Below are 26,274 nucleotides of genomic sequence, written 5' to 3' on the forward strand. Positions count from 1 at the left end.
TATACATGGGAATGTGCTGATTGAGATATTAAACAAGCAAACCATTCAAATCAAAACCTGTTAAACTTCACCTCAGCTCCGAGTTTCTGAATATTTCAAATTTCATTCTAGGATTTGGAAACGTCAGCGCTTACCGACTGTCGTCAAATGAAGGACAATTAATCGGATGATCCAGAAATCTAATTTTCACATAATTGCCAACTTGATCTCATCTCGGTTGAGAATTTGAACGTATTGTCTCTTTCTCCGAACCCCCTACCCCAAGCAACAACCCCTAATTCTGTCAAAATGGCTACATGGTACATTGTGTTTTACGACTCTGACCCAAGCTTCATAAACAACGTGGCTGATGAATTCTCAGCACGTACCTGTCACTGATGGTTGCGCCATTTCATTCAGCATTACTCTTTAATCACAAAAAAATCCTCAAAATTATGTTTGAACCAGGCATTTCGAAATCTGCACATGGCTGATCTAAGTCCCCTGGAATTATTTTATGGGTAACTATTTTATGTTTTAGATTTATGAGAAGGACATAGCCCCAATCAGCGTCTTGAGCTTCTGCTTCCAGGCTTAAATGCCATAGGTCAGAAGCATCCTTTGGTGCTAATATTGTGCATAAACGGGTCAACGTCACTTCAACTTAATGCGGCTGATTAAAACCCATTGTGCATAGCTGTCTCCAGAGATCAGCACACACATCCAGCACTGTATGGCCGGTTTTTAATGGTAGAAATAACTTAAATAAAATATTACTTCCTCTTAACGCTGCTGTCAATTGGAAGCCATTATCCTTTTTCCTTCGGAGTATCGACCGTAGCAGACAAAGCTATTACCATGATGGGGATTCCATGTGTTTTCAAACTGGTTTTTGACGGCGTGATTCTCCACTTTCTGACCCATCTGGTCTCGAGAGTAACAAGCCTCTTCAGGGAAACTCAACCAGTCTATACTAGTCGATAAATCTCTGAAGTCCATACTCGGCTTAAGCTTCATTGTTGATGATGAAAGTCACACATCAACCCCATGTGACATTTTGACATTTTTCAACGGGATAAGATTGTTGAAACGATGGCTGGAAATGTGTGTCACTCGAAGTCTGAGGTGATGTATTGTCGCCAGCACAGACAGAGGAGGACGGAAGATGGCTGATAGTCTTGATGTTTATACTAATGACTGACTGAGCGATAGAATTATTAACAATGTTTGTTTATGTATACTAAACCAAGTTATAAGGTTTATTAAAATTGCGTTTGGTTCGTGACCAAGGAACGATGTTTTCTAGAAATAAATATACACGGTTCGTTTGAAGTTCAGCAAGTCATACACAAAACAATGACCCGTTTTCACTCACTGACGTAACTACAGAAACAATGTATGACTACAATTTAAGGATGTACAAGTAACTGTCCAGTTTATTATATGAAAATTACGCTAAGCACAGACATTTGGACGCCCATGGATAAAATTCAGCATTTTAACATCACATGGATGCATTGCGCTTTTTAAAAAGTAAATCCGTCTCTGCGACCTTGCATGATCAGATAGTTATGACATAGGCAAATTATCAGAAACAGTCCTTTGTGGGATATCCTTTTTAAATTTCTGTTCATAAATTAATCATGTGGAGAGTAGGATTGCATAAACTGGTCGTCCCAGCAATTTGAATTTGTTTACACGCCACTCTGTTTGTCCGTTAACCACATGACGTAAATCAATCTAACTGGTTACCCTAACTGAATGGAGACAATTCATCGTTTCTCACGGGGAATTAACTTGTACGGGGATAAGAGACGCCGATCACAGTCGCCCTGTAACGTCAACATCCTTGTGAACGTGAATGAGATTTAGGGACTCATGTGTTTGAGGCCGTTCAAAAGTTCCAGATTGGATTAATTTTGATTTAGTTAAGTAGCGTTCAATTGGCCAGTCTACACTAGCTATTTCTATGCCAGTTGTTAGGGAACTGACGGTTCGAGTGAATACACAACAGTCGCATTTGTCATAATGTACTCTACATGTATCATAGGTAGAGTGGGTGAGTTGTGCTTAAGCCTGCCTTCAGTCGTATTCTGGTTATTGGACTGTGTGTCTGCGTACAATGGGGCGATGGGGTGAAAACCAGAAGTAATGCAGATATATATACATGCTCACAAACATAGAAAGATAATCGGCACGAAATGGCACTCGAAATCACGATCATATGTGCCTGGAATACCCAAGGGACCCAAATCTGCACAGCGAGTGTCCCCATCGACTTGCGGAAAACATCTGTCGGAAAACCGCCTCTATCAAACATTACGACTCTGGATTGCAATGACAAAAATATTTCTTTTCTACATTGCATTTTTAATTGGTATACAGACACTATATAATATTTATTAGTAGATCTGCATCCTTAGTATCCACGTCATCATATTCTGTCTTGTTGCTGAGTTGTCATCGTCTCAACATAACCACTAAGTCTGTGCATCAACACTTCCGATATACCTCCACACAATAAACCAATGATTTGGTTGTTGAGTACGGTGACTGTCATCCTCTCAACGTGTGGCCAAACATTCTCACTAAGTCTGTGCGCCACTACTTCCGGTAGACTTCCGGTCAACCACGTACTGGTGCGGAGTCGCATGTTCGCGTATGCAACGGATGTTGGTGGTGATGGAGAGCATGATGATGGATGTAGAGGACGTTGTGTACACTCCTTGATGAGGTATCGACCGTGTCCACTCTGACTGACCACCCAAACACTCAGCGGGCCACCAGATGACGCCATTGTTCAGAACAACTTGTCACCATTATGAGAAGGTTGAGTCTTGACTACGAGTCTTGATGAACTGCATAAGTCATCGATTCCAAGAGAGAAGAACCATTTCTGTTGCTTCCGTTATCGGAGCTGTTTATGCTGTGTTGTGTATATTTCATCAATTACACTTCATTGGTTGTTAGATATAAAGTTTCAACTCCAAAGAATAACCAGTCTCGATTATCCGAACAAACAGATTATTTTGGACGCAAAAGGCAAAACTGGTAACAGTTAAAATAACATGACTAAATAATTGGAAATCAGAGATGACACAAAGTGTTGGTTGAAAGGAAATACAAGGACTGGATACTTATAGGATCCATGGTATAATGATCCGTCTGACCATGATATTTTAGGCTTGTGCCTTTCTCTTTCAAAAGCATATGATTTCACGTAGTTAATGAGTTTTCAAATGCGTTGATCAAATACGCTTGGGCGTTTGGTTGGATTAAACGGACGCACTGGCTGATAACGTGTGTGTTTTTTTAACTCCCAAATCAATTACAGTTTCAACGCCAAGTTATCTCCTTTCTGCAGAACAAACACATATATTGGAAGCCAATTGATTTATCAATGGGCATATTTTTGTTCTAATTGTGTGTAAACCTCTTGTTCTGTACAAACATCTTCAAACTGGATGAGCTCGATCTTGAGATGCACATGTAAATAGCAATCCACCCTCTGGCCTGAACACAAGACAAGCCGAAAGCGGAGTGGCAATAAAACAATAACTGAATACTCTTTCATGTTCTCAACATCGTCAGATGAAGCGCGTTTCCTTGCAGACCTCACGAGGTAGAACATCATGAGATATGATCACACTCCCCCTGCAATAAATGTCAGATAGACGTTCCTCCAGTTATTGGAGATGAAGAAAATCAAAGGTTTGATGTCAGGGATGATGGGGAACACTGCATCTCAAACTGGGTGGGCGTGTCACTTCGTCCCAATTTATAATGTCAAGCTGTGTCCTGCTGTGTAACTGATTTATCTTCTTATGTTACTCTATCTTTGCTTGGGATATTAGTCAAATCGGAAATACCTTCCAAGGTGCCTACACGGGCTCTTATGTACTTATGTAAATGAGTTCTTCAGATTTGTGTCATTAAGTCCACCACCTGTTCCATTCCAAACCAAATGGGCCATTTATAATGAAGCCATGATGAACGTGTTTTCATCCTCAAGATTTAGACGTTTAAGGAATCTATCATTTCCGATTTGTCAAAGTAATACATTGCCACCTCAGTTCCCTTGTCTACCCTAGTGTACCCTAGTGTAGCCTTTAATTGAAGGTTGACTAATTCTTGCAAACTTTAGGTGTATATTCAGCACTGATTGACAGATACTAGTGGCTTTCACTATTGACACAAGGAGCATTTATCAACTGGTTCGTGCTTACTCACAACACAGAGACAGTCAGACAGACAGTCAGACAGACAGTCAGACAGACAGTCAGACAGACAGTCGGACAGTCAGTCAGATACTCTCTCATTCCTGTTTCATGGTGCATTTCATCATTAACAACAATCACTGTTTTGGAAAATCTCCGCTTTGATAATTGTGCACAAATCCTTTCCACAGAGCAGTCTTGGCATAAAGACAGTCGTACTGTCATACCTCAGCTTGGAAGTGTGACTCTCACTGGACCTACGATCCAGCAAGGGTACCGCAAGTCTTCTCATCTGCCTGCCTTGTAGGCTGTGACTGTTGATTTACTCTAATATGATTCAGGAACATGAAGGTTTGTGTCCACATGCGAGCCTGCCAGACATTCATCAGCATCCATTCATCATTATCAAAGTCATTGTAAACCAAATCAGTTGAATTAGCTGACGACCTGGGTTGGGCACTGTTTCAGTCAACATCTTGAGCCCGTGGTGCCAGATAGGCCTCGCAGGGCAGGTACTTGAACCTCTGTTAGGAGTTACCATTTAGGTCTCTGTCATTTCCTTTCTCATGTTATCGACAAACTGACGCATCTCAGGATATGTCCTCCTACAATCATCTCAGTCGGGATCGTATTTAATATCTGGTCAGTGGTCATCTTGGGCCGCGGGATTGAAAAGGTCAACACAGGCACAACTCTACCAATCAATGTGGCCGGCTTCCTGATTAATTTACCATTAAGGACTTCTCCTTCCTTATTCAATCACATCTTCCAACTTCACAATAACTCATACAGATCCGTGTATTGACCACACGGTGACTCACTCAAGGTAATGACACTGCTAGCTGCTTATATAACGCCCAGTAAGACCGAGATGGACTCCGCCATGTTAAAGGACGGCGGCCGTCAACGAGGACTCACGGGAACTACTCGTCAATTCGGAGCAGTTTCCCTATCTCGACGTCTGCACCAGCCAGATTGCCTTCACCCTGAAACATATGCCTTTTACTTTGAAGGCAGGCCCATTTAGATTCGTGGTGTTTCTGTACTGCCTATTATACCACCCATGATGGTAAAGATATGGACGGTAATTCCCGCACTTCTGGAACTGACGCTGCTGAACGACCGTTCTTGAGCAGGCGCTAATCTAAACGATCACATTTCTTTTTTCACTCTCTTCTGATTTAAATGTTTTATTCCCAAGAAAGACATTCTATTCACAATACCATCGCCCATGCAAAATAGGTATCTTAATAGCTAGTCTCGCTTTTTCACACATCTTGTTTCAAGAATATCTTCATCAGGCTGATGCAAACCAGATGCTGCCGCTCATCAAAGCGATCGATAGGAAATCTGCAAAACCCACTACAGAAGAGAAAACTGTGGTTACATCAATGTAACGCCAAGTATGTCAGAGGATTCTCTCCTAAACGACCAGGTTTTATCATAAACCTGTGAGTCATGACTCATTCACGTAAGATACTTTTAAGGCCTCCCCCCGCACCCACCATCCTTCCACGGGGAGACCTCCACCCCAAACACCCACACGAACGCAAGCATCCACGTATAAACACATGTGTATGTAGGAGGCATGACAGGAGGAGGTGGCTGTTGTCTGAAACAAGTTATTTACTTGGAGAATCGCTGTATTATTCTGGCCGATTGATAAACATAAGCCAATGTATACAAGGTTTCAGAGATTTCAGGGCTGAGACACAACTTATTGATTTCATCCTTAATTTCATTAAGATCTTATCATGTAATATTTATCTCCTCATTTAGGATACGCAATGATGAACTCTGGCTTTCCTTTCGTCATATTGATCCAGTGCCTCCAATCAGCAGTTTTCTGAGAGCATTACTATGAAATCTCACTTTCTTGATACTATATAATGAATATCGTCGTTTTCATGTAATGATCTTTTGAAGAAGGAAGAATGGGAAACACGTGTTACTTTCCTGACGACTATCCTTAATAACACAGTATATTGATATAGCCTTCAGTTGCGCGGGGTTTAATGCTCGGTCATGGCTGCTACAATAATTGCAGTATTTCTGCCACACTCGCCATGAGGACAGAGAAGAGGGCTTGAGATCAGGAGAGTGGCCATGTCCACTGCTAATGACGGGTAACTCGCCAATCACAGAACCTCCTGCTGGGAACACAAAAACGGAACGAGAATCAATAAAAGGCGATAAATTGAGCGGTCGGAACATTCGAGAAATGAAAAACAGTTTGCTTTGACACTTCCTTGTAACGGCTGTCGGGATGGGAAGGTGAATCTGATCTGAGCTTATTTAATGTCCTGGCTTTTAGATAGCAGGCGAATCCCATTTATCCCAACTAAACCGCATTTGTGAAGCAGAGATTCGCGTTTAACAAGCAACAGGCAAAGTATTCTAATGTTTCAAAGCTATCAATTGCTTCACAGTCAAGCATCAATGTAAACAAGTAAATTTGCTTCAAAGTGATTTAATTCCACGGGAACATCAAACAGACTTAGAAGTACTGGGAAATCTCCGCGGCAAATGTTTACGTGAAGGTTTTGCTCAATGGTTCTGATTCCGAATCTCAGCGACGTCATGTTTGTATTTCCGTCTCTATCGATGTGAATAGTCTCACCCTTTCAGTGTTGCAATGTTGCCTCCTGAATCCATGCATTAAAGGCTTTAGCAACTTAAGCCACATAGAGTGTCATTCGGGACGAGATCTTGGATCGAGGTTCGAATCCCAAATTCCGCATGATTAACATTAATTTGTCTGTTAGTCCATACAATGCTTGTGGAAGATGCGTATAGAACTAGTACACATCTAAGGCTCGTGTCACTTGAGTTTCTTTTCGACATTAACGTAGAGCACAACGATATACCCGAAATACTGTTCAGCTAGACTCATTGAGTGCACAATTGTCACCTTCACGCCATATCGCCATGTAATATTGCTGGGACGAAGACTATCACCTGTTGAAGATATGCCAACATGTACGAATAAAGCTTTACTGACGACCTTACTTATTACTGTAAATACCATTAATTCCCGATCCCAAACAATGACGTATTCGTGGAACATACCAGAAATCAAGTCTAAAATGTAAGTCATTTGTCATGTTGAATAAAACTATAGTAAAACTTATTAATAATTATTCAACCTTTGCACATAATTTTGTATGTCTCATCCCCGTCAACAGTACCCGCACGTAGGTACATAAGTACAGTAATCTAGAATGCGACTTGAAAACCTCCCAATTCACTTCTACGGTTGTAACATGACGCTTACTGTTGGCGTTCAGTTACGCCGCTACCTAGTCAGTTGAGGCTCACAATTGTTAATTGTCATTAACGTGGCCGAATAAAAAGCCAATAAATAGGATTGAGCCGATCACAATGGACGCTTGGACATCTCCGAATAATACGAATCCTTGTGTCAATACGGACAGTTTGTTGCCTCGGCTTCAATGGGCTCCGTTGCTATGGCATTTGCCTGTGTTTCGATCCAGGTGTTTCCTTCACGCGGGACCTTCCTTGCCTGTACTGAAGCTGACAGAAGGCATGTCCTAATCCCCATGTCACAGACGCAGCTCGATCAATGAGCACATTTACGTGCTGGCGTGTATGACGGCTATTGTCATGGAGCATCTCTATAGCGGTATGTATGTCGGAGCAACTCTCTTGCGTATGAACGTCCACTTCCTCTTCCTGGTGTTTTGTAGTCACCTTCCTTCCCATCAATACACGTTTTCCCTGTCTGCTTAACTGTGCCATGTGTATTTCCTGTGTAAGACATGGACGTCCTATCTCAAATTTACTAATGAATAATTGTCTCTAGACTGGAGGTTTCTTTTTCACTATCCCAGAATAGTTTCCTTTCATCACTTCCCCGCGGTAGCGTATCCTTTAGTACTGCCCGGAAGTAGCGTGATCTTTATCACTCCCCCGAAGTAGCGTATCCTTTATCACTGCCCGTAAGTAGCGTGATCTTACACGGAAGTAGCGTATCCTTTATCACTTCCCGGAAGTAGCGTGATCTTATCATTGCCCGGAAGTAGCGTATGCTTTATCACTTCCCGGAAGTAGCGTGATTTTATCATTGCCCGGAAGTGGCGTATTCTTTATCACTGCTTGGAAGTAGTGTGATCTTGTCATTGCCCGGAAGTAGAGTGATCATTATTATTCTCCGGAATGATGGTTTCCTATGTCACAGCCGTAAGATGCTTGTCCTTTTTTACTGCCCGGAAGATTAACTTTTCCGTTCATCAGTCCCCGCATGTTGTGTGCCCTTTATCAGTACCCGAAAGAAGTGTGCCCTTTATCAGTCCCCGGATGTAGTGTGCCCTTTATCAGTTCGCGGAAGTAGATTGCCCTTTATCAGTCCCCGGAAGTAGTGTGCCCACCCTGTCTATATATGTTCACATTCTATATGTAAATGACCCCGAGTTGTCTGCAGATGACCCATTCTGCTCCCATTTTTCCTGTTAACATCACTCTACCCTGTCTGCACGTGGTACCCTGCAAATTGTGCCTGCTTGTCTGCATGTCTGATACGGCTGGTTCTGGTACAGTGTTCCTACTGTAGTGCAACCAGCGTAAATGATGCGATCAATGGAGAAGGTGCCAAGTCGATGTGTAGCCTCCATTAATGCAATTAGCGTGTGCCGTGTTAATGAAATGCTCACAAGTGTGTTCAGAATTCCGTCTCTTGACAGTGAGACGTATTTCTACAGCCACAGCGTGAGTAGATCTGTTGAGAGTGGTCACGGATGTACCGAACTGCTTTGCCCAGTCATTCCATGTCGACATCAGACACGTTTATCAAGGGGAATAACTCTAGTTTCTACTCGCAGTGCCCAATATCATCCTGCAATGTTTTTTGTTTTCACAGACCACAGTCGTCTTACTGGAATATTGCTATCTCTGGCATTAACCTTTTAAACAAAATTAGGTCTTCTGGATTTGTTGATCCTGGGTACGAATCCCAGATTTTACCACTGATATGATATAATGATTGTCAGTAGTACGCATAAACCCGTGTGCGTAACCTGACAACCTCAGCAGATTTCTGAGAGGACAATGATTCCATACAAAATGTTTTAAACTTGCTCATGTTAGTGCATACAACATTTCCGATCATTCATATACATGAAAGTACTTGGGGACACTCGGACCGTTTGTTCCTAAACACTGAAAAAGTTGTAATAAATATATATGTACAAGCTCCTTGATGATGATTTGGCCTCTCATTCCATTTACCTTAATCTAACGAAGTAACATCGATACTGCACACGTATAATGTGTACATGAGACACGGTATCACTTTAACCACCATTCTGTCAGTGTTGAGGCCTCCACTTTGTACAAAGGTCAAGAATAGGAAACCAGTAGACTTGTACACAAGGTGATAGATGCCAGTAGATCTGCCTTCGTTGAGAAGACGAGAGTACATATATCGCCTCAATTCGCATGCTAAAGACGCAAAGTATTGCCAAATAGGTCAGATCAATTGGTTTCCCGTTGCCATTTCTATGCTATTCTCTGTCAAACTTCCACCACGTTTAAGTCTTTGATCTCCAGCGCCTGTAAATCTTGAAACAGAACATCAGTGAGTAGATGTGACTAGATGTGATTACATGTGTTTGTCTGCTCACAGACCTGTCCTGTCAATACACTGATCGTTAGCCCCCCCCCCCCCCCCCCCCCCCTCTCGACCTTGGTGGAGGTCGTTGTGATATATAACCTGCTCTTTCGGTAACGCGTCCTTTGTCCAATCCCCCTCCCTGATCCCAGTGTCCCTGACCCCAGTCTCCCTGAACACAGTCCTCACCCCATCCGACACAGCCTGTCTGTACCTCTGCCTAAATCCACTCTTCAGTCCTTTATCATTTCCAGTTCAATCAAGCTTCACCCCCCTGCTCTAGCCCGACCCTTTATTAGGCCTGCACCATGCTCCTCCCCTAAACTCTCCCTCAGATGCGACCCTACCTTCACTGGTGGTGTCTCCCGCGGGTCAGTCACATCAAAGGGACACGGGCGTTCCTTGTGGCTACACCCCAACGGCCAAACTTTTCTCCAGACCCGTCGGTGATGTTGTGACAACGCGGCTGACATTCACTACTACACGGAGAGGATATGTTGAAAAAGTCTGACAGAGGAGATGCATAATGTAGATTGATGGCTGAAGCTTGACACAAGCCGAATGCACTTGTTGGGCAAACCAATCGTGGAAAGATAGCTATCTTCGGAGGAAAATCATTCCCGTTTGATTTATGTATCTCATGCGAGAAGTGGTTGACAATGAAGTGTTTCTATACGTTGAATATATGGTCCTACCATAAACCTGACACTTTTATTAATCCCTTTAGTGTGATTTCTGACGTGTATACTCTCCTATTCTATTCTGCATTTGTAAGGGATTGGTATAGTAAAGACCCGTCATATCGTATAAATGTAACATAGTTGTCAAGGGATTCATGGCAATATTAGCACCGAAGACAAATCATAGCATTAAAATTGACACCGAAGCTTCATCATATTACTCACCTGTGACAATACGTCAGAACTGAGGTATTAGCTGTCATCAACGGAACTCAATGTGACTATACCTAAGCTATGTAATCACACTATGGGGCTTTTTATGGCTTCGCCATGACGTCGATTATGTCTGACACCATACATGAGATTTATCTCCAGAAACCCACCCCTGGAGGGCGTGGCTCTGTTCTAGAAGGTCAGAACGGTTTCTTTCAGAACCACTGCCACCAGTCAACAAATGTTATAGCTACAAAACACGGGAAATGTAATTTTAAAACAACCCCCCGAAAACATGTTGTTGAATATGGCCATTTCCCCTGTAGGCAAATGCATAGTGACTTACTACCAGTGCTCCGATGGGATATTAATCTTCGTGGAAAATGTCATGTTGTGTTAGTTACCATTGGCTTGGAAGGATGAAGCGGTGAGATAAACCAAGGCGAGAGCGAGAGGGTGCCCTACATTATGTGCTGGTGTTGCAGCGGAAGGTAGGCCGACCTGGCATCGCATACAGCTGCTTATTACCATACAAGTCGTGTGCCATTACTCACATTAACTCTCTGGAACCTCCAGGCAATGGCAAAGGTGTCTCCGTCGAACATTCCTACGATCTTACATTAGTATGCCCTGGACTGATATCATAGCTGATGGTGCGGTCGGCAGCTCAGGAGAATATTCAGATTAGGTAATGCAGTTGTTGGCTTGTCTTCGGGGACAAAACGGCCATTATTATTCCACAGAATAATTGCCTCCAGTTTAGTTACTGCAAGAAACGCTGCAAACCATTTGCCCGAGTTGCGTGCGCCGGTCTTAGTCCTGGAGCTGAGGGGGAGTTATTCAGTACAGTCTTTAAACTGTGTTAAAGGGACAATAATAGTTCACCCGCGTGTTGCAATGAAAACAAAGGCGGTAATTGTCCTGTATAGACTGTTGTATAACCAGTCTGGTGTCGCTGTCTGAGGGGTATGTGGTATCATAGATATTAACCAGTGGGTAGTTGAGTGGTCATTGTGTCAGTCTGTTATGACCATAGTCTCGGTTCAAAGGATCTATTGGCGTCCTAGGCTATTACCAAGCGTATCGGGTCTCCTCCGTACGATTTATTTTCACTTGCAGTCATGAACCAATGAGGATCTGACTAGGAAGTGGTTTTCAGCAATTTGCGACAGTCGTAACGGGGTAATGGCACCAGTCAAAATAACCGCTGGCCCAGCGCCGGTTGCTATTGTCTCCGGCCAGCAGTTTCAAATATCTGAGAGCCTCTTGTGGCCTTCAGTAAATTATCTGTCATCTTTTTTTAAAACTGGAACCTTTTCCATACATCTATTTCTTTATTAACGTTTGCGAATCATCCATGATCAGTCATGTTACGATAACTCAGTTTCACTTCCTGGTATTTCAGCCCTTTCCGCAAAGGAATGTCAACACCAGTCTTTAAAAACAAACAAAACTTCGAGGATCTCGACGCCATTGGCTTTTTTCGCTTATTACTTTTCTAGACACAGTGAGAAACTGTGTAGTCTGTTTTGATTTTATTGTTTGAATGTAACATATAGGGCTGCAGATTTCATCCAGGGCTTTAAATTTAGAGCCTACAGTCGGCAGCGGGCCCCGATGGCCACCTGCCAAATACATGTATTGCACTCGCTAGTGGGGTCAGGTTCACTGACTTGGTTTTGAGGCATGTCATGTTAACCCAGTTACGTAGATCTATGCTCATGATATCGGTCACTGGATTGTCTGGTCCTGGCTTGATTACTTTCAGATACTATGTAACAGTAATAATGCAATAATGTAGAGAGGACGAGGACGAAAGAAACCCGGAGCCTCGAGTTGTGTTAATTTATTCTGGGTGTCTAAAGTGTTTCTGGTTGTGATAGACTAGATACATTCAGCATCACACCCGTCTTCTCTATTGCTCTGTATGACCTTGTCTGTTTCTATGTTTAGGGCTGATCTACTCTCATTAGATTAAAGGATCGTTTTCAGTAATTCCTAGTGCATTCAGTACTCGGAACCTGGGCCACTTGCACAAAGCGATCTTAGTGCTACAATGATTGTAACTCCCATGCTCCAACATAGGCTTTGGATAGTCCTAGCGCTAAGATCGCTTTGTGCAAGTGGGCCCTGAAGGAAGATACGTCCATATATAAACACCAGATTAAACGTTTCACCGATTTACCTTCGATCAACAGTGATCATTACGTCCTGATCAATGTGAAGCTTCGTGGGGGAGCGTCTCAGTGCGTTTGTAGTATTTTTCATGAAAATACACTTGCTCTCCCAAGCGACTATCCTAACCTAGTCCTTACCCTTAACCACAAGCGACAATCTTGACCTAGTGCTTTCCCTGAACAGCAGTGGCCTATCTTGACCTAATGCTTATCCTTAACAACAAGCGACTATCTTGACTTAATGCTTACCAAGAACAAGCGACTATCTTGACCTAGTCTTTACCCTTAACAACAAGCGACAATCTTGACCTAGTGCTTACCCTGAAAAGCTATCGACTATCTTGACCTATTGCTTACCCTGAACAACAAGCGACTATCTTGTCAACAAGTGACTATCTTGACCTAGTGCTTACCCTGAACAACAAGCGACTCTCTTCGCCAATGCTTACTCTGAGCAGCAAGCGACAATCCTGACCTAATGCTTACCCTGAACAACAAGCGACTATCTTGTCAACAAGTGACTATCCTGATCTAGTGCTTACCCTGAACAACAAGCGAATACCTTGACTTAGTGCTTACCCAGAACAGCAAGCGAATTTCTTGACCTGGTGCTTACCCTGAACAGCAAGCGACTATCCTGGTCTAGTGCTTACCCTGAACAACAAGCGACTATCCTGACCTAATGCTTACTCTAAACAACAAGCGACTATCCTGGTCTAGTGGTTACCCTGAACGATAAACTATCCTGAACTAGCCACTTCAATGATTCTTTACTTATCGTGAAAGGGGTGTTCATGCTGAAATATTTTCGGATGTCTGTTCCAGTGATCATAGATGCATTCACCACATATGTGATATCGGCTGTTGTTTGCAAGATGTACTACTTTGATCCGCTTTTCAGCAAGCCACGTACTTAGCTATTTATTCAAAGGCACAGCAAAGGTCACGAGGTTCGCTACAGTCTTACTGAGTAGTTTCTTTGAAACGTTTCACTGAGAGGTCCTTGTCTTAAATTGCCACCCACTTCAAACAAGATCAGAGCTTTGGCTTATTCCTCGACTACTGGCCACAAATGGACATGCATGCTGACGCGTAGGCGATGGTGCTGCCGGCAATGACGTCTTTTTCTTCTATTTCAGACGGCAATGATCTAAGCGAGGAGCCGTGGAGAAAGTTACCGGAACTGAGCACCAAGGTAAGCCGACACTGTATCCCAGATAGTTATCAGCAAGTAGCATACTCACCAGGGAGCTGAGACAAATAATCATCTGCGCATGCATAGTAATATACAGACTTTGTGTGATAGTGGTATAGAGAGCAACATTGGTCATTATGAATTGATAATGGAAAGCCGGTGATACGTCATACAAAAAGACGTAAAAAGATGGTGGCTTGTTACCTTGTCTGAGATGGTAGGACATGGTAGGACATGGTAGGGCAGAGCTTGAGTGGAATATCTTAGGGTTGTAGTTCCCAGTATGGTGATTTGTAATTAGCTATTGACGATCTCTAGCCTGTATTTTATACTGCATTGTCTTCTTGAATTAAACTATTTATGTTGACATGCTTGTTCTACATTCATATCTGGGATAGTCTGTATTTTATTGTCCATCGTCGACAAGGGTTTGTTTCTTCGAAATGTTGTACACATTGTCTTCGTCACAATATGGCTGATATATAACCGATTTGATGTTAAATCTTAACTCACTCACTAGCTCTGAGGGGTATCCATGTTAAACTGCAGTGTTGTATCTCAGTGGGATAGCAGTATACAACCATTGTACACCTGCACACGTACAAGCAGACAGACAGACGGACAAACAGTTAGGCACACAGACAGGCGGTCAGACAAACACACAGACACAAACACACACGGGCATGTGCGGTTTTGCTTGCATGAAAACGTCGCATGAACACGACGTCTGAAACAAGCTGCATTATGCCATGACAGAGGCCATGGCAGACAAAGCGGATATAATTGACTGGATAGCCTTAACACACGTACTGGTACATGGAGCGAGTATAGCCAATCTTCATGATCATTACCGGAAGATTGCCTGTTTGTGGCAATAATGTAATATATTTCCTTCAGAGTACAATAATCAACTCGTTGTGGGAAGCAGCGACCATAATGAGCACCCAGAATGACTTGGGTTACACAATAAAGCACGCTGAAGTCGACATATAGCGCCGACCTGTAGCTGGCCAATTCCCTCACTCAATGAAATATGACATTCCCAGAATATATCGATTAATATACAGATGATCTAAATAATTGGTATGTCTGATTATGAGTTTCCAAATTAGCTATAAATATTCTCGTTGATAATTGAATAAATTCCTAAGTTCTAAATTGGGGATAAAATGATCGATACACAGTTGGGGAAAACGGTGCTGATTGCGCAATGTTCTGTGTAATCCGCCGGGTCTGTGTGCTGAGAGAGATCCATGATGTTTGACCGGGCTAAATACGTTTACCCCTCCCAACATCGTTATCCCGTCACTGCCGTTCCGAATGAATCCACTTTCATTTGCAAGCTATGAATCTTGGCAATGAAACCCAGTCGTGTATATGTGTGCGAATGGCTGTTCCGCTGAATGCAGCTACGCAGCTAAATGTCACCGACCCTTCCATTAGGAGAACTGTTATATAGCTCAAATATTATATATGCGAAATATGACCGATTGGTTCCATGATATTACGGACGTCGACCCTTAATGAGGATATAAATTGAGTTCTGAAAGTGCTGATTTACCACCATAAGAAGAACAGCAACATTAGGTTTCTCTTTTATCGGTAAGAATGTTTTATGGAGTGACTGACTAACCACCGAACTGGAAGTAATGTAATTATGGTTAGAGAAAACAAATACCTTACTTAATGCAAGACGTGACTGATGCATTATCGGTGATGGCTATTTGGGAAAATGTAGAATAGTTCAAATAGAACGATTCATAACAAAATCATCCAGGATGACAAGAAGAAATTTGGAGTTGTTGCATAATATGGACATGTGGTGATATCAGTGGTGTGACCTTGACAACTTGTTAGATTATTTGATGCTGCATCACGTACAAATGATATCAGCAGATCAGGTGGCGTAGCAACACGAGGACGTCATATTAGTGTGATCAGGTGATGTTACAACATATTGACGTCATATTAGTGAGATGAGGTGATGTTACAACATATTGACGTCATATAAGTGAGATCAGGTGATGTTACAACACATTGACGTCATATTAGTAAGATCCGATGGTGTTTCAACACGTGGACGTCATATTAATGACATCCGATGGTGTTTCAACACGTGGACGTCATATTAGTGGGATGAGATGGTGTTTCAACACGTGAACGTCATATTAGTGGGATGAGATGGTGTTTCAACACGTGAACGTCATATTGGAAACTGTTACAACACAGGTACGTCATGTGAACGGACAGCAGCAACTGCAGTCACCACGATTAGACTACACGTTCTAAAACACCTCCTGTATGTCCAGGCTAACCTAAATAACATGGTCCACATACCCATAGTCTCTGTGGAGCCAGTGGAACTGATGGAGCCGCCAGTGCGTATGCTGCTAATCAGTGAAACGTGCTCACCGACCCAATGAGTAGATCATTGATGGTCTATCTCGCTCTTCCAGCTCCTTACAAATCGATGTGCCTTGCCAGGTTTTAGACAGCGTGTACTTTATTGATGTATCCATTACTATCAAGCCGAAAACCTTAGTCGATGTACTCTTCAGTCTACCATTCAGAGGACAGAGCTTCCAATTTGCCAAACGATGTACCAGTCAGACAAACTGGGCCTCAGTCCGACGGACCATGTGTCATTCAAAGATCCCTCTCAAACCATATTCTTTCCAGGCTTTCAGAGCATGCACCATCCTTTCAGCCTTGGAATGATATCGATTTGATCACCTTGCTCTTGTTGTATATGGGACAAAACTCAAAGACTAATCAATCAGACGGCGTGCTACTTTCCTCAAGATCACTAACATATATTCAGTTTCCAGTTATAAGTTCTGTGTCAATGCCACTCCTATTACCATGTTTACTGCTCATGTCAACAGTGACTGTTTCGCTAAGCCATTGTATTTAACAGGGAAACAGAATGAAAGCGTCTTTCATCACTGTAGTCTTACATCGAATCTGGGAGCTACTGTATTTACAGACGCTACACACCTACCTTACATGTGTATCGTGCACCACAGGACTACGATCAACTCTGCAGTGGCAAAAGCAGAGGCTTAGCACGAGTTTTGACGGCATTACATGGACTGCATGCTTATATAAGGCTCACGCACAATGATCCCTACAGTTGACAGTGGTGAACATAATGCTTCATGCACGAGTCCATAATGGTTCCTACAAAGGTTGACAATTGTCAACATGATGCTTCATATACCAGTACTCAATTGTTCCTACAAAGGTTGACAATTGTCAACATGATGCTTCATATACCAGTACTCAATTGTTCCTACAAAGGCTGTCAATTGTCAACATGATGCTTCATATACCAGTACTCAGTTGTTCCTACAAAGGTTGACAATTCAAAATATGGCTTCATACAAGAGTACACAATGGTGCCTACAATGGCCGACAATGGTTCCCAACAATAGCATACAATTTTATCCATAACAGTACAAAAAATAGTACATGTTACATGATTTGCAAAGCATCAAACATTGCCTTACAGATGCATACAAACTGGAGCCCAGAGGTAGACCCAATGGCACACATTGGTTCCACGTGGTCACCAAATGTATTACACAATGGTTCTCGCAGATGAACACACGATGACACACAAATGTGCATTCACACTCGCACACACTGGTTTTTAAAGGCCAAGTAAGAGTCACCAAATGAGTCCCTCGGTATTTCTGTATGTTCCTTGAGCTGGAAACGCTCAAATACATCTGAAATATACCTGGCTTGTAAGTGTGTGTACATTGAAAATAACAGAAGAACGTTTAGCCAATCAGAAGAAGACGTTTATGTGTGAGGTAGGAAAAATGACCATATTCCAACGATCACCACGGGTTCATTCTTTATGTTTCCAGGCACTGAAGTCCTACATTGACCTGTATGCACCACTCGGCGGCCTTAAGGTGAACAATGTCAACATACTGATGATCGGGGCAGTCGGGGCGGGCAAATCCAGCTACTTCAACACCATCAACTCCATATTTAGAGGTCACGTGACGAGTCAGGCCTGCAGCGGAAGTGCCGAACATAGCTTGACTACCATGGTAAGTTCGAAATCATCGGAAACACGAACTCAACATTTTTACAAGTGGGAACATTAACAGGAGCGTGTATGGCCCATGGTTGTAGCCAGGAGTCTCTTGGCATATAGAAAATGGTACTGGATTTAACAAAAAGAAAAAAATCTGACAGCTCTTATACGTTATTGGGGCACGTTTGTGGAAAATGTATCTCAACGCAAGCTTTTTGCTGTCTCTTGCGACTATTATTTCAACCGCCAGCATCAAAATTTCATTTTTTATTATGTGCATAGTAATAGACAGCTCAACATGTAAAACTAAGTGTCCTCAAGAGGAATCTACTCATAATAAACCCCCTGATTACAACTAAATCATATTTATTTGCATTAGGTTTTGTTCTCATAAATGTCTCCACATTCTTCATGGACGGCTGTAGCTTGGGGATATTGACGCGGTCAGAGATATGGGTACGGCGGCAGAAGCGCCATTAGACGATGACGATAAACCTGTTTGTCTGCTCATTTTTGCCAATATGGGGGTCAGCGGGCGGTAGTGGTAATGAGTCACGCTGATTGGAGCATCGATTAAGTAATCACATTATATTTTCTCATATGTTGTTTATTTATCTTCATGGCTTTTACTTGTTAGAGAGATTATATATACAGTGTGTTTCCTTGGAGCGTTAGTATCGGCGTGACTGGGATGTGACTTTGTCTTGGATCTTTTAGAACTTCACCTATTGACAGTCTCTATGTTGAAGCTGATGAACCTTCTCTTGAGCAGCGCCGTATAAAGTTAGCTTTACAATACATTACTAAATTATACTCTAATCATTCTAACCCTGCATATAACTGTGTTTTCAATCCCCTTTATGAGGATTTATACAACAAAAAGTCTTCTCTTGTCCCGCCTCTGGGACATAGAATTACACCTTTTCTTTCTGCTGCTGGGATTCAGCTGGAAAACATAGCTCCCTCCCGTCTTCTTTCTTCTACTCCCTGGCAGTTGGTCAGGCCTCAAGTAGACCTAACATTGACCACATTTAAAAAATCAGAGACTAATGAATTACAATATAAGCAAAAATATAATCAATTAAAACATAAATATAGCAATTATAAATCCTTATTTACAGATGGGTCCAAGGATGGTGGCGCTGTGGCTTGTGCCACTGTCATTGGATCCAGAACAATATCTTCTAGATTACCAGTTAGTAGTTCTATTTTTACAGCTGAAGCTAACGCCATATTAACAGCTCTCAAATATATTCAAAGACACCCTAAACGTAAACAATATATAATCTATTCAGACTCTCTTTCTTGTCTCCAGGCGATTAAAAATTTATCATGTAAACATCCACTTTTAATTGACATTATTGAATTGTATAATAATCTTGCTACTGGCCAATACGACATCGTCTTTTGTTGGTTACCCAGCCATGTAGGCATTTCAGGGAACACAATGGCCGATCTTGCTGCCAAGGCAGCACTCAACAAATCTGTGACACCGCTTCTTATTCCCTACAGTGATTACAAAGCCACCATTAGATCTTACATCCGTGATCTGATGCAAAAGAAGTGGGACACCCAAGTGGGTATAAATAAATTACATGAGATAAAACCTTACATTGGTTATACCCACTTGGGTTGTCAATCCAGATTTGAAGAGGTCATACTACGACGATGTCGTGTTGGCCACACTAGATATACTCATGCATACCTGTTGAAAGGTGAGGATCCTCGATTTTGCATCCCTTGTGATGAGAGAGTCACGGTCAAGCATATTCTGCTTGACTGTGTTGAATTCTCCGTCACAAGGGATAAATATTTTACAGTTAAAACAATGAAGGATTTTTTTACCAACGTTAATTCTCATTTTATTATAGGTTTTTTAAAAGAAATTGATTTTTTGGGTGAATTTTGAATAGTATGTTTCTGTAAATAGATGTATTTTAATGATTGGTAGTTTGAATTAGTAACTTGAATTGTTGGTGGCTGTACCCTCAAAGGGGGTTGAAGTATTGTAAAATTATTGTCCTCCTGAGAGGGTACGTAAGTCCACAAACATTCACAGTAAATTTAAGTCTGCCAGGTTTTTAATCGTAGTATTCATGTTGTTTTAATTTTGGCTAACCTTTCGTACAATCGCCAGCAGCTGAGGGGATGATGTAAATCCAACTAGGGTCCATGCAGGTAGCAAAGGTACTGTAAGTCCCCATGGTCCCTAGTGTGGTGATCTACCTTCAGTTGTTGGCGATCTATAGTCTGTTTTTATTATGTATTGTCTAAATAGTGCTATTAGTTTTAACTTTCCATACTAGTTTTACTTAAAACTGTGATATGCTAGTTGTTTTACTGTCCTCCGTTGACAGATTTTTCCATATGCATATATTTAATTTAAATGTTCTCGTCACGATATGGCTGAGATATTGCCGATGTGACGTTAAACATTAACTCACTCACTCACTCACTGTGACCGTGCCGCGAGAACGTATGCTACTTCTGGGATTAGCGGGATCATCGGGGGATAAGTAAGTGCGGTGTGGGGATTGATAACATGAAAACTAAGATCAAAATACGAGGTTAATATTGATCCCACTCCAGGTGAACTGGTTGATACAACGCTGGCGGGTGTATATGATAAACTAGGTGCACAATAAAGGCAGGTTTATAAGAAAATACAGCTGCACAGCGTGGGCAGATGTATATGATCACAATGTGACACACGGTAGGCTTGATAAGAAAATGAAGATACAAAACGTAGTCAGACCTTTGTGATAGGAAAGCAGTTTGATTTTTAATACAATGTTGGCAGGCTGATAAAAGTATAAAGCTAAGTAGGCAGGTCGATATGATACCTCAGTGTAGGCTGTGATATGATAATGAAGGAAAACAATGTAGGCTTGTGATGAAGTGATGACAGTTTTCCAGCTACATGACTATGGTCTGTAAATATTCAAACCTGGACCAAACAATCATGTGATCAACAGCATGTGCATCAATCTACGCAACTGTGTCAACCACGCCAGCGAGCCAGGGTATGGTGGAGATTTATCTGAACGTATACCCTGGAGATATATGCCTTTTATGACAAGCATGGGCTACTGAAGATGAATCCTAACCCGAGTCTTCAAGGGTCTCCCTGTAATGCATTAAGTGGGTCTCCAACAGATGAACGTTAACACAACTGTGTAGTTTACGGAAATGCATAAAGAACTACAGTTTCCAGGTGTAGATGAGCATCACGTATATTGAATACTGAAGCAAACAAATTTATCAGCATCTCGATAAGATGTGGTGATGAAGACGTTTGAAATACATCAAATAAGTGCACTGAAAGTAAGAAACGATAACGCAAGAGGTAAACAATCAATAATATTTTCTGTATTTATTCTACTATGTATACAGATTTGTACTTCGGCCTCTGGTCCCGATTGAGTTTGACAATTTGAAACTGCTGAACGTTTATCTCAACTGCATTTTAAAAATAAAAAGAGCACAACAGTAACCCACCGTCCAAACTCAAATTGTTTACTATGTTTGAGTTTGATATCTTTTTCAGTTGATTATGGGAAATACATTTTTCTCTGTTTTCTAAAATTTGCGTTAAAGCCCTATCTTAGGTCAAAACTCACACTTAAGTTTGTTTCAAGAAATGGGGACCTGACTTCCGCCTACTTCCGTAGTTCCGTCGGCTGCAGACCTTTTCCTAGAGTGTACAATCTACAAGCGGATCTGTGCTTTAAAGTAGTTAACCGACCGCCTGTCCGTTTTCAGTGGTAATGACAGGCTATGTACTCGCTGATACCCGCTGGGAATATCTCCCACGATGTATATCCTATCTGATGGCGATGTCCAGCGCCACAGGAGATGGAAACAGCTACAATCAATACCAGCAGTGTAATCGCGCTTTACCAGAAACCATGCACGCTTTCGTACATCTTTCTCTATTGGTTTCATGTAATTTGCAACAAAACCAAACCTCGGTCGTGTTGGCAGTGGGTGAAGGGAATCCTTCATAAATGTCAGATCCAAAAGAGCAGCATGAACGTAAGAGTTGATCAATGACTCTGCTCAATGATAGCATGATTGTTCTCGGGGTTCTGGAGTAGGAGTAGAGTGGAAAGAAAACAGAACAAAATGGATGATGACTAACACCCACAATACTCCTTTCGCGTCCGTGGCAGTACCAGCGTTCTGGTGATCGCCTGCACATTTTGGTAACGAAATTTGGTATCAATATCCGCATTTTGCTGCGAAACCCGAACTGCATATGCTATATCTTGAGATTTAATACTTTAGCATGGTTTGTCGTTGCTAATAGTCCTTGAAACTGCTCCCGGCTCCCGGCTGCTGTGAAGATATGAATTAGTAACATGGCGACATCCTTCCTCCTCCTCCAACTGAGGTACAATACTGTACGTCTCTCCGACACCCCACCCACAACCGACCACGCCTACCCCTTCAACCCACCATCACCGCATACATATGTTCCAGCTAGCCAGATATCCTTAAAAGGGTGTTGTTCCACAAACTCTACATACCTTCTCATGTTTTGGCAAGATTGTATCTTACAGGGCATTTAAGAGAATAAATTGCCTGGCAATGGAAACTGTACAGCCATGTTGTTTCTTTAAGTTCTTTGAGTGGCATTTAGTAGTAATGAACACTGGTCATGTTTGGTGGTGCCAGTAAATGAAACATTTCCTTGGACCTTATGGCAGCGTCGATGCTGAATTTATTCAACAGATGTTATCCGTCAGAAAATGTGTCATTGTAAAGGGTTTCTGCAATAGAATCATATCCGTTGTGTAATTTGAATGGATGTTTACCATGTACCATGGTGTGTTTTATGTTTCTAGCAAATTATAAAGGAAGTGTATGATTTATTGTGGTGATTTTAATTTAACCTTGTTGCGTCCAAACAAGACAGTAAATATACGATCAGTTGCTATAGGGAATATATGAAATATTCAGTTCCTATGATTTCCAGTTCCGGATGTACAAGGTGCGTTCCTCGGAGTCGTGTATGCCCCTCAAGTTCCGGCTGTGTGACACACGAGGGCTGGAAGAGGGTCAGGGGATGGACGACAGTGACCTGGTCGCCATCTTGGATGGTCATCTGCCAGACAGATACCAGGTCAGTTCAACCATTTAGCTCAAGATGTAGTCACCTTAGCACTCACTATTGTACACACCATCTCAAATATGTATGATTTTAAAGATAGTGTAAGTGTTTGCAATGGTACCATTGGCGGATCCAGTGTGTGTGTGTGTGTGTGTGTGTGTGTGTGTGTGTGTGTGAGAGAGAGAGAGAGAGTGAGTGAGAGAGAGAGAGAATATGTGTGTGTGTGTCTGTGTGTGTGTCGTGTGTGTCTGTGTGTGCGTGTCTGTGTGTCTGTGTTTGTGTGCGGTGCGGTCTATGACTATGGCGTCAAAATATAGAATGGTATATCAACGATCGTTGAGGTCAGAGTGCTGTCAAAGCAAGACTAAACGTTGTGTCTGGGTGAAAAGACAAAACAGACTCCATACGGAGATTACTGCATTTCAACCTTGAATATTGTTACATGTAGTCGGTAAGGCGTTCCTTCTTCACGTGTAACAACCGGGCCTTCCCCTCAATCATGAGTGGTCACTCTGTTCTTGGTGGGATATCTTTGCCTTGTTACTCCTGAACGAAGTCTAAACGCGATTTAGAAAATCGTTTTCAAACTCTGGTACATAAGCAACAAAGCTACCACTCTCCCACCCAACCTCTCCCACAACAAACCAATTATGTATCCAACCAGACATCCCTGTGCTGAGATGAAACCCATTCGTTCATCTCCTCTGGTGCTCTGTCTTCAGTTCAACCCTGCCGTGCCGATCTCTCCGGACTCGGCTGGCTACAAGAAGAGCCCCATCCTTGCCGACAAGATCCACTGTATCGCCTTCGTTCTTGACGGCTGCACCGTGGATGTCTTCCCCGACAAGATTCTCCAAACCATCAAGTCAATACAGCAGCGGGCCAACCAGAGAGGTACGTTGACGTTGCCCTGACGTTGATGGAGGAACCGTTAATGCAGTAATTTGGCGCTATTGTCGTGTGGTCAGGATTGTGCCATGTCTTTATACATCATTTTGTGATATTTGGGGAGATAGTGTAAGATGATCAGTGTCGCGTCAACAATATTCCAGATATACCAACCTGTAAAGATCAAAGGTGGTTGGTATTTAGAGCCAGGATCTAATCAGTCGGGGCATGTTACTACGTAGCCAATGGTCATCAAAGCCTTACCCCTGTTCCGTTAAATCGCTTCTTACAACTAGTAGCAGAGTGATCTTACGACTGCCCAGTTACTTTAATCTTTAAAGTACAATCTTGTGGGGCTTCGTCTTTTAAATGTACAAAATGTTTAATGCATTTTTCATTACAGGTATACCCCAGGTTGTTCTTCTTACGAAAGTCGACAGGGCGTGTTTGTTGGTAGAGAGCGACCTCTCCCAGATCTTCCGCAGCGCCACCGTCGGGGAACTCGTGGACCAGGTCGCACAGTTGGTCGGCTTGCCACGTGCGCACGTGCTTCCCGTAAAGAACTACGAGAAGGAGATGGAGCTGGACCAGAACGTGGACATCCCCGCGTTGCTCAGTTTGAGGCAGATGCTGAGGTTTGCCGACGACTACTTATATAACTACCTTGACCAACACGAGGGCAAGATCCACCTGTTCAGCCAGGCATACAGGGGCAACAGGTGTCTGTCCGAAGAATCCGTCAACTACAACTGCTGGAAGGGGTCACCTCGAAGGAGTTCCAGGGCCAATTGTCACACCTAACCCCCATCGGCATCCTCGTTCACGACACCGGCTTTTTGGCGATCAAGGGGATTATACAATAAGGTTGACGTACAGTGAATTCAACTTTAATATTGGGTGCATCCTCTTTCTACCTACTGGCTTAACAGTCAGCTGTTACATATGCTAAGGGGTTGAAATCGCTGACATCGCTGAATACCCACGTACACGAATGCTTCTCGATGGAACGATTTAATAACCTTTTCTAATATATCATGCCAAACTTATGTCTATTCTTTTAGACAGACGGGGTACCGTAGTCTCACAAGTTTTCAGAGCCTCTTTTCAAGCACACAATGGTATTACATCCCCAGGTATTTGGTACCATAATTCCTCGTCCTCAGAGCCTGGTCACGAAACATACAGATACACTGTTTCTTGCACACAATAGTAATACATCCCAAGTCCTTGGTACCATAGTCCCTCGTCTTAAGAACTCGGGTGGTAAATGCAAGCATTAACACCACACATATCACGCATAAACACTGATCTGTTACAATAACCTGACACCACTAGGCGGTGGTGGGGAAAACTCCTTGAAACACCGCCCACTGACAATGAGAGCACCGGGTGTCTAGTGCCACAATGTTTGATGTACAATATTTACAATAATGACGGTTGACAGGCTGCACAGAGGTTGTGCTGTACGGTTGTACATAGTGTGACTTACATATATAGCTCACCTTATCTCCCCTTATTCCAAGTGGTGTCAGCAAGTCCCCTCTCGCAATAGATGTGTTTATAGTTGGCTGTTTAAACATTGCTGCTACAGCATTTAGACATTAGCTCCATGTCTGTGTAACGTCTGGGTGGCCCTTCGTGTTACGGTTAATTAGTCTTCGATAGATGTGTATCTGTTTTTGTTGAACTTGTTTCCATAGTGGCTAAGCACAACTTTTTTAAAATAAATATTCATCGAACAATTTTTTATATCTATACTTAAATACAGCGCGATCAGTGCAGCATGTAAAAGAGAAACCAAGTCAAGATGGCGGTCGTGTTATTTCCGGTCCGTAAATAAGCTTAGGTCGGATCTCTTGACAATTTTTCTGCCCCTTGCACTTGATGAGATATATACGTAACCATGGTAACGTGACAATTTGGTGACTTGATTCCTGTCATTGCCAATAGACCTTTTAATTGAAACGCAATCATACGGAAACCTGTTCTTGCTCAGTCCTCTAGGTCGCCTATATAATCGTCTATGACCAGTGAATCTTTCATCATTTCTGCTCAATAAACCGCAATGATATCTTTCAGTGCCGATTCGTTGTAGATGAAGTAGGGCAAGTGTACTGCCACATGCGCTGTCAACA

General features: G+C 42.4%; 1 protein-coding gene across 1 annotated transcript in view; it reads left to right on the forward strand.

Annotated features, from left to right (window-relative positions):
* The window catches only part of LOC137294899 (interferon-induced protein 44-like), a 54,742-nt gene extending 28,797 nt beyond the window's left edge, over positions 1–25,945 (forward strand). Inside the window, exons 4-8 of the mRNA XM_067826067.1 lie at positions 14,032–14,087; positions 17,963–18,151; positions 23,117–23,263; positions 23,974–24,145; positions 24,543–25,945. Coding sequence (XP_067682168.1) covers positions 14,032–14,087; positions 17,963–18,151; positions 23,117–23,263; positions 23,974–24,145; positions 24,543–24,940 — 962 coding nt within the window. The 3' untranslated portion in view covers positions 24,941–25,945. The remainder of the gene's footprint in view (positions 1–14,031; positions 14,088–17,962; positions 18,152–23,116; positions 23,264–23,973; positions 24,146–24,542) is intronic.
* Positions 25,946–26,274: the final 329 nt, after the last annotated feature.

Source organism: Haliotis asinina, chromosome 8 (assembly GCF_037392515.1).
Source record: "Haliotis asinina isolate JCU_RB_2024 chromosome 8, JCU_Hal_asi_v2, whole genome shotgun sequence".
Taxonomy (NCBI): domain Eukaryota; kingdom Metazoa; phylum Mollusca; class Gastropoda; order Lepetellida; family Haliotidae; genus Haliotis; species Haliotis asinina.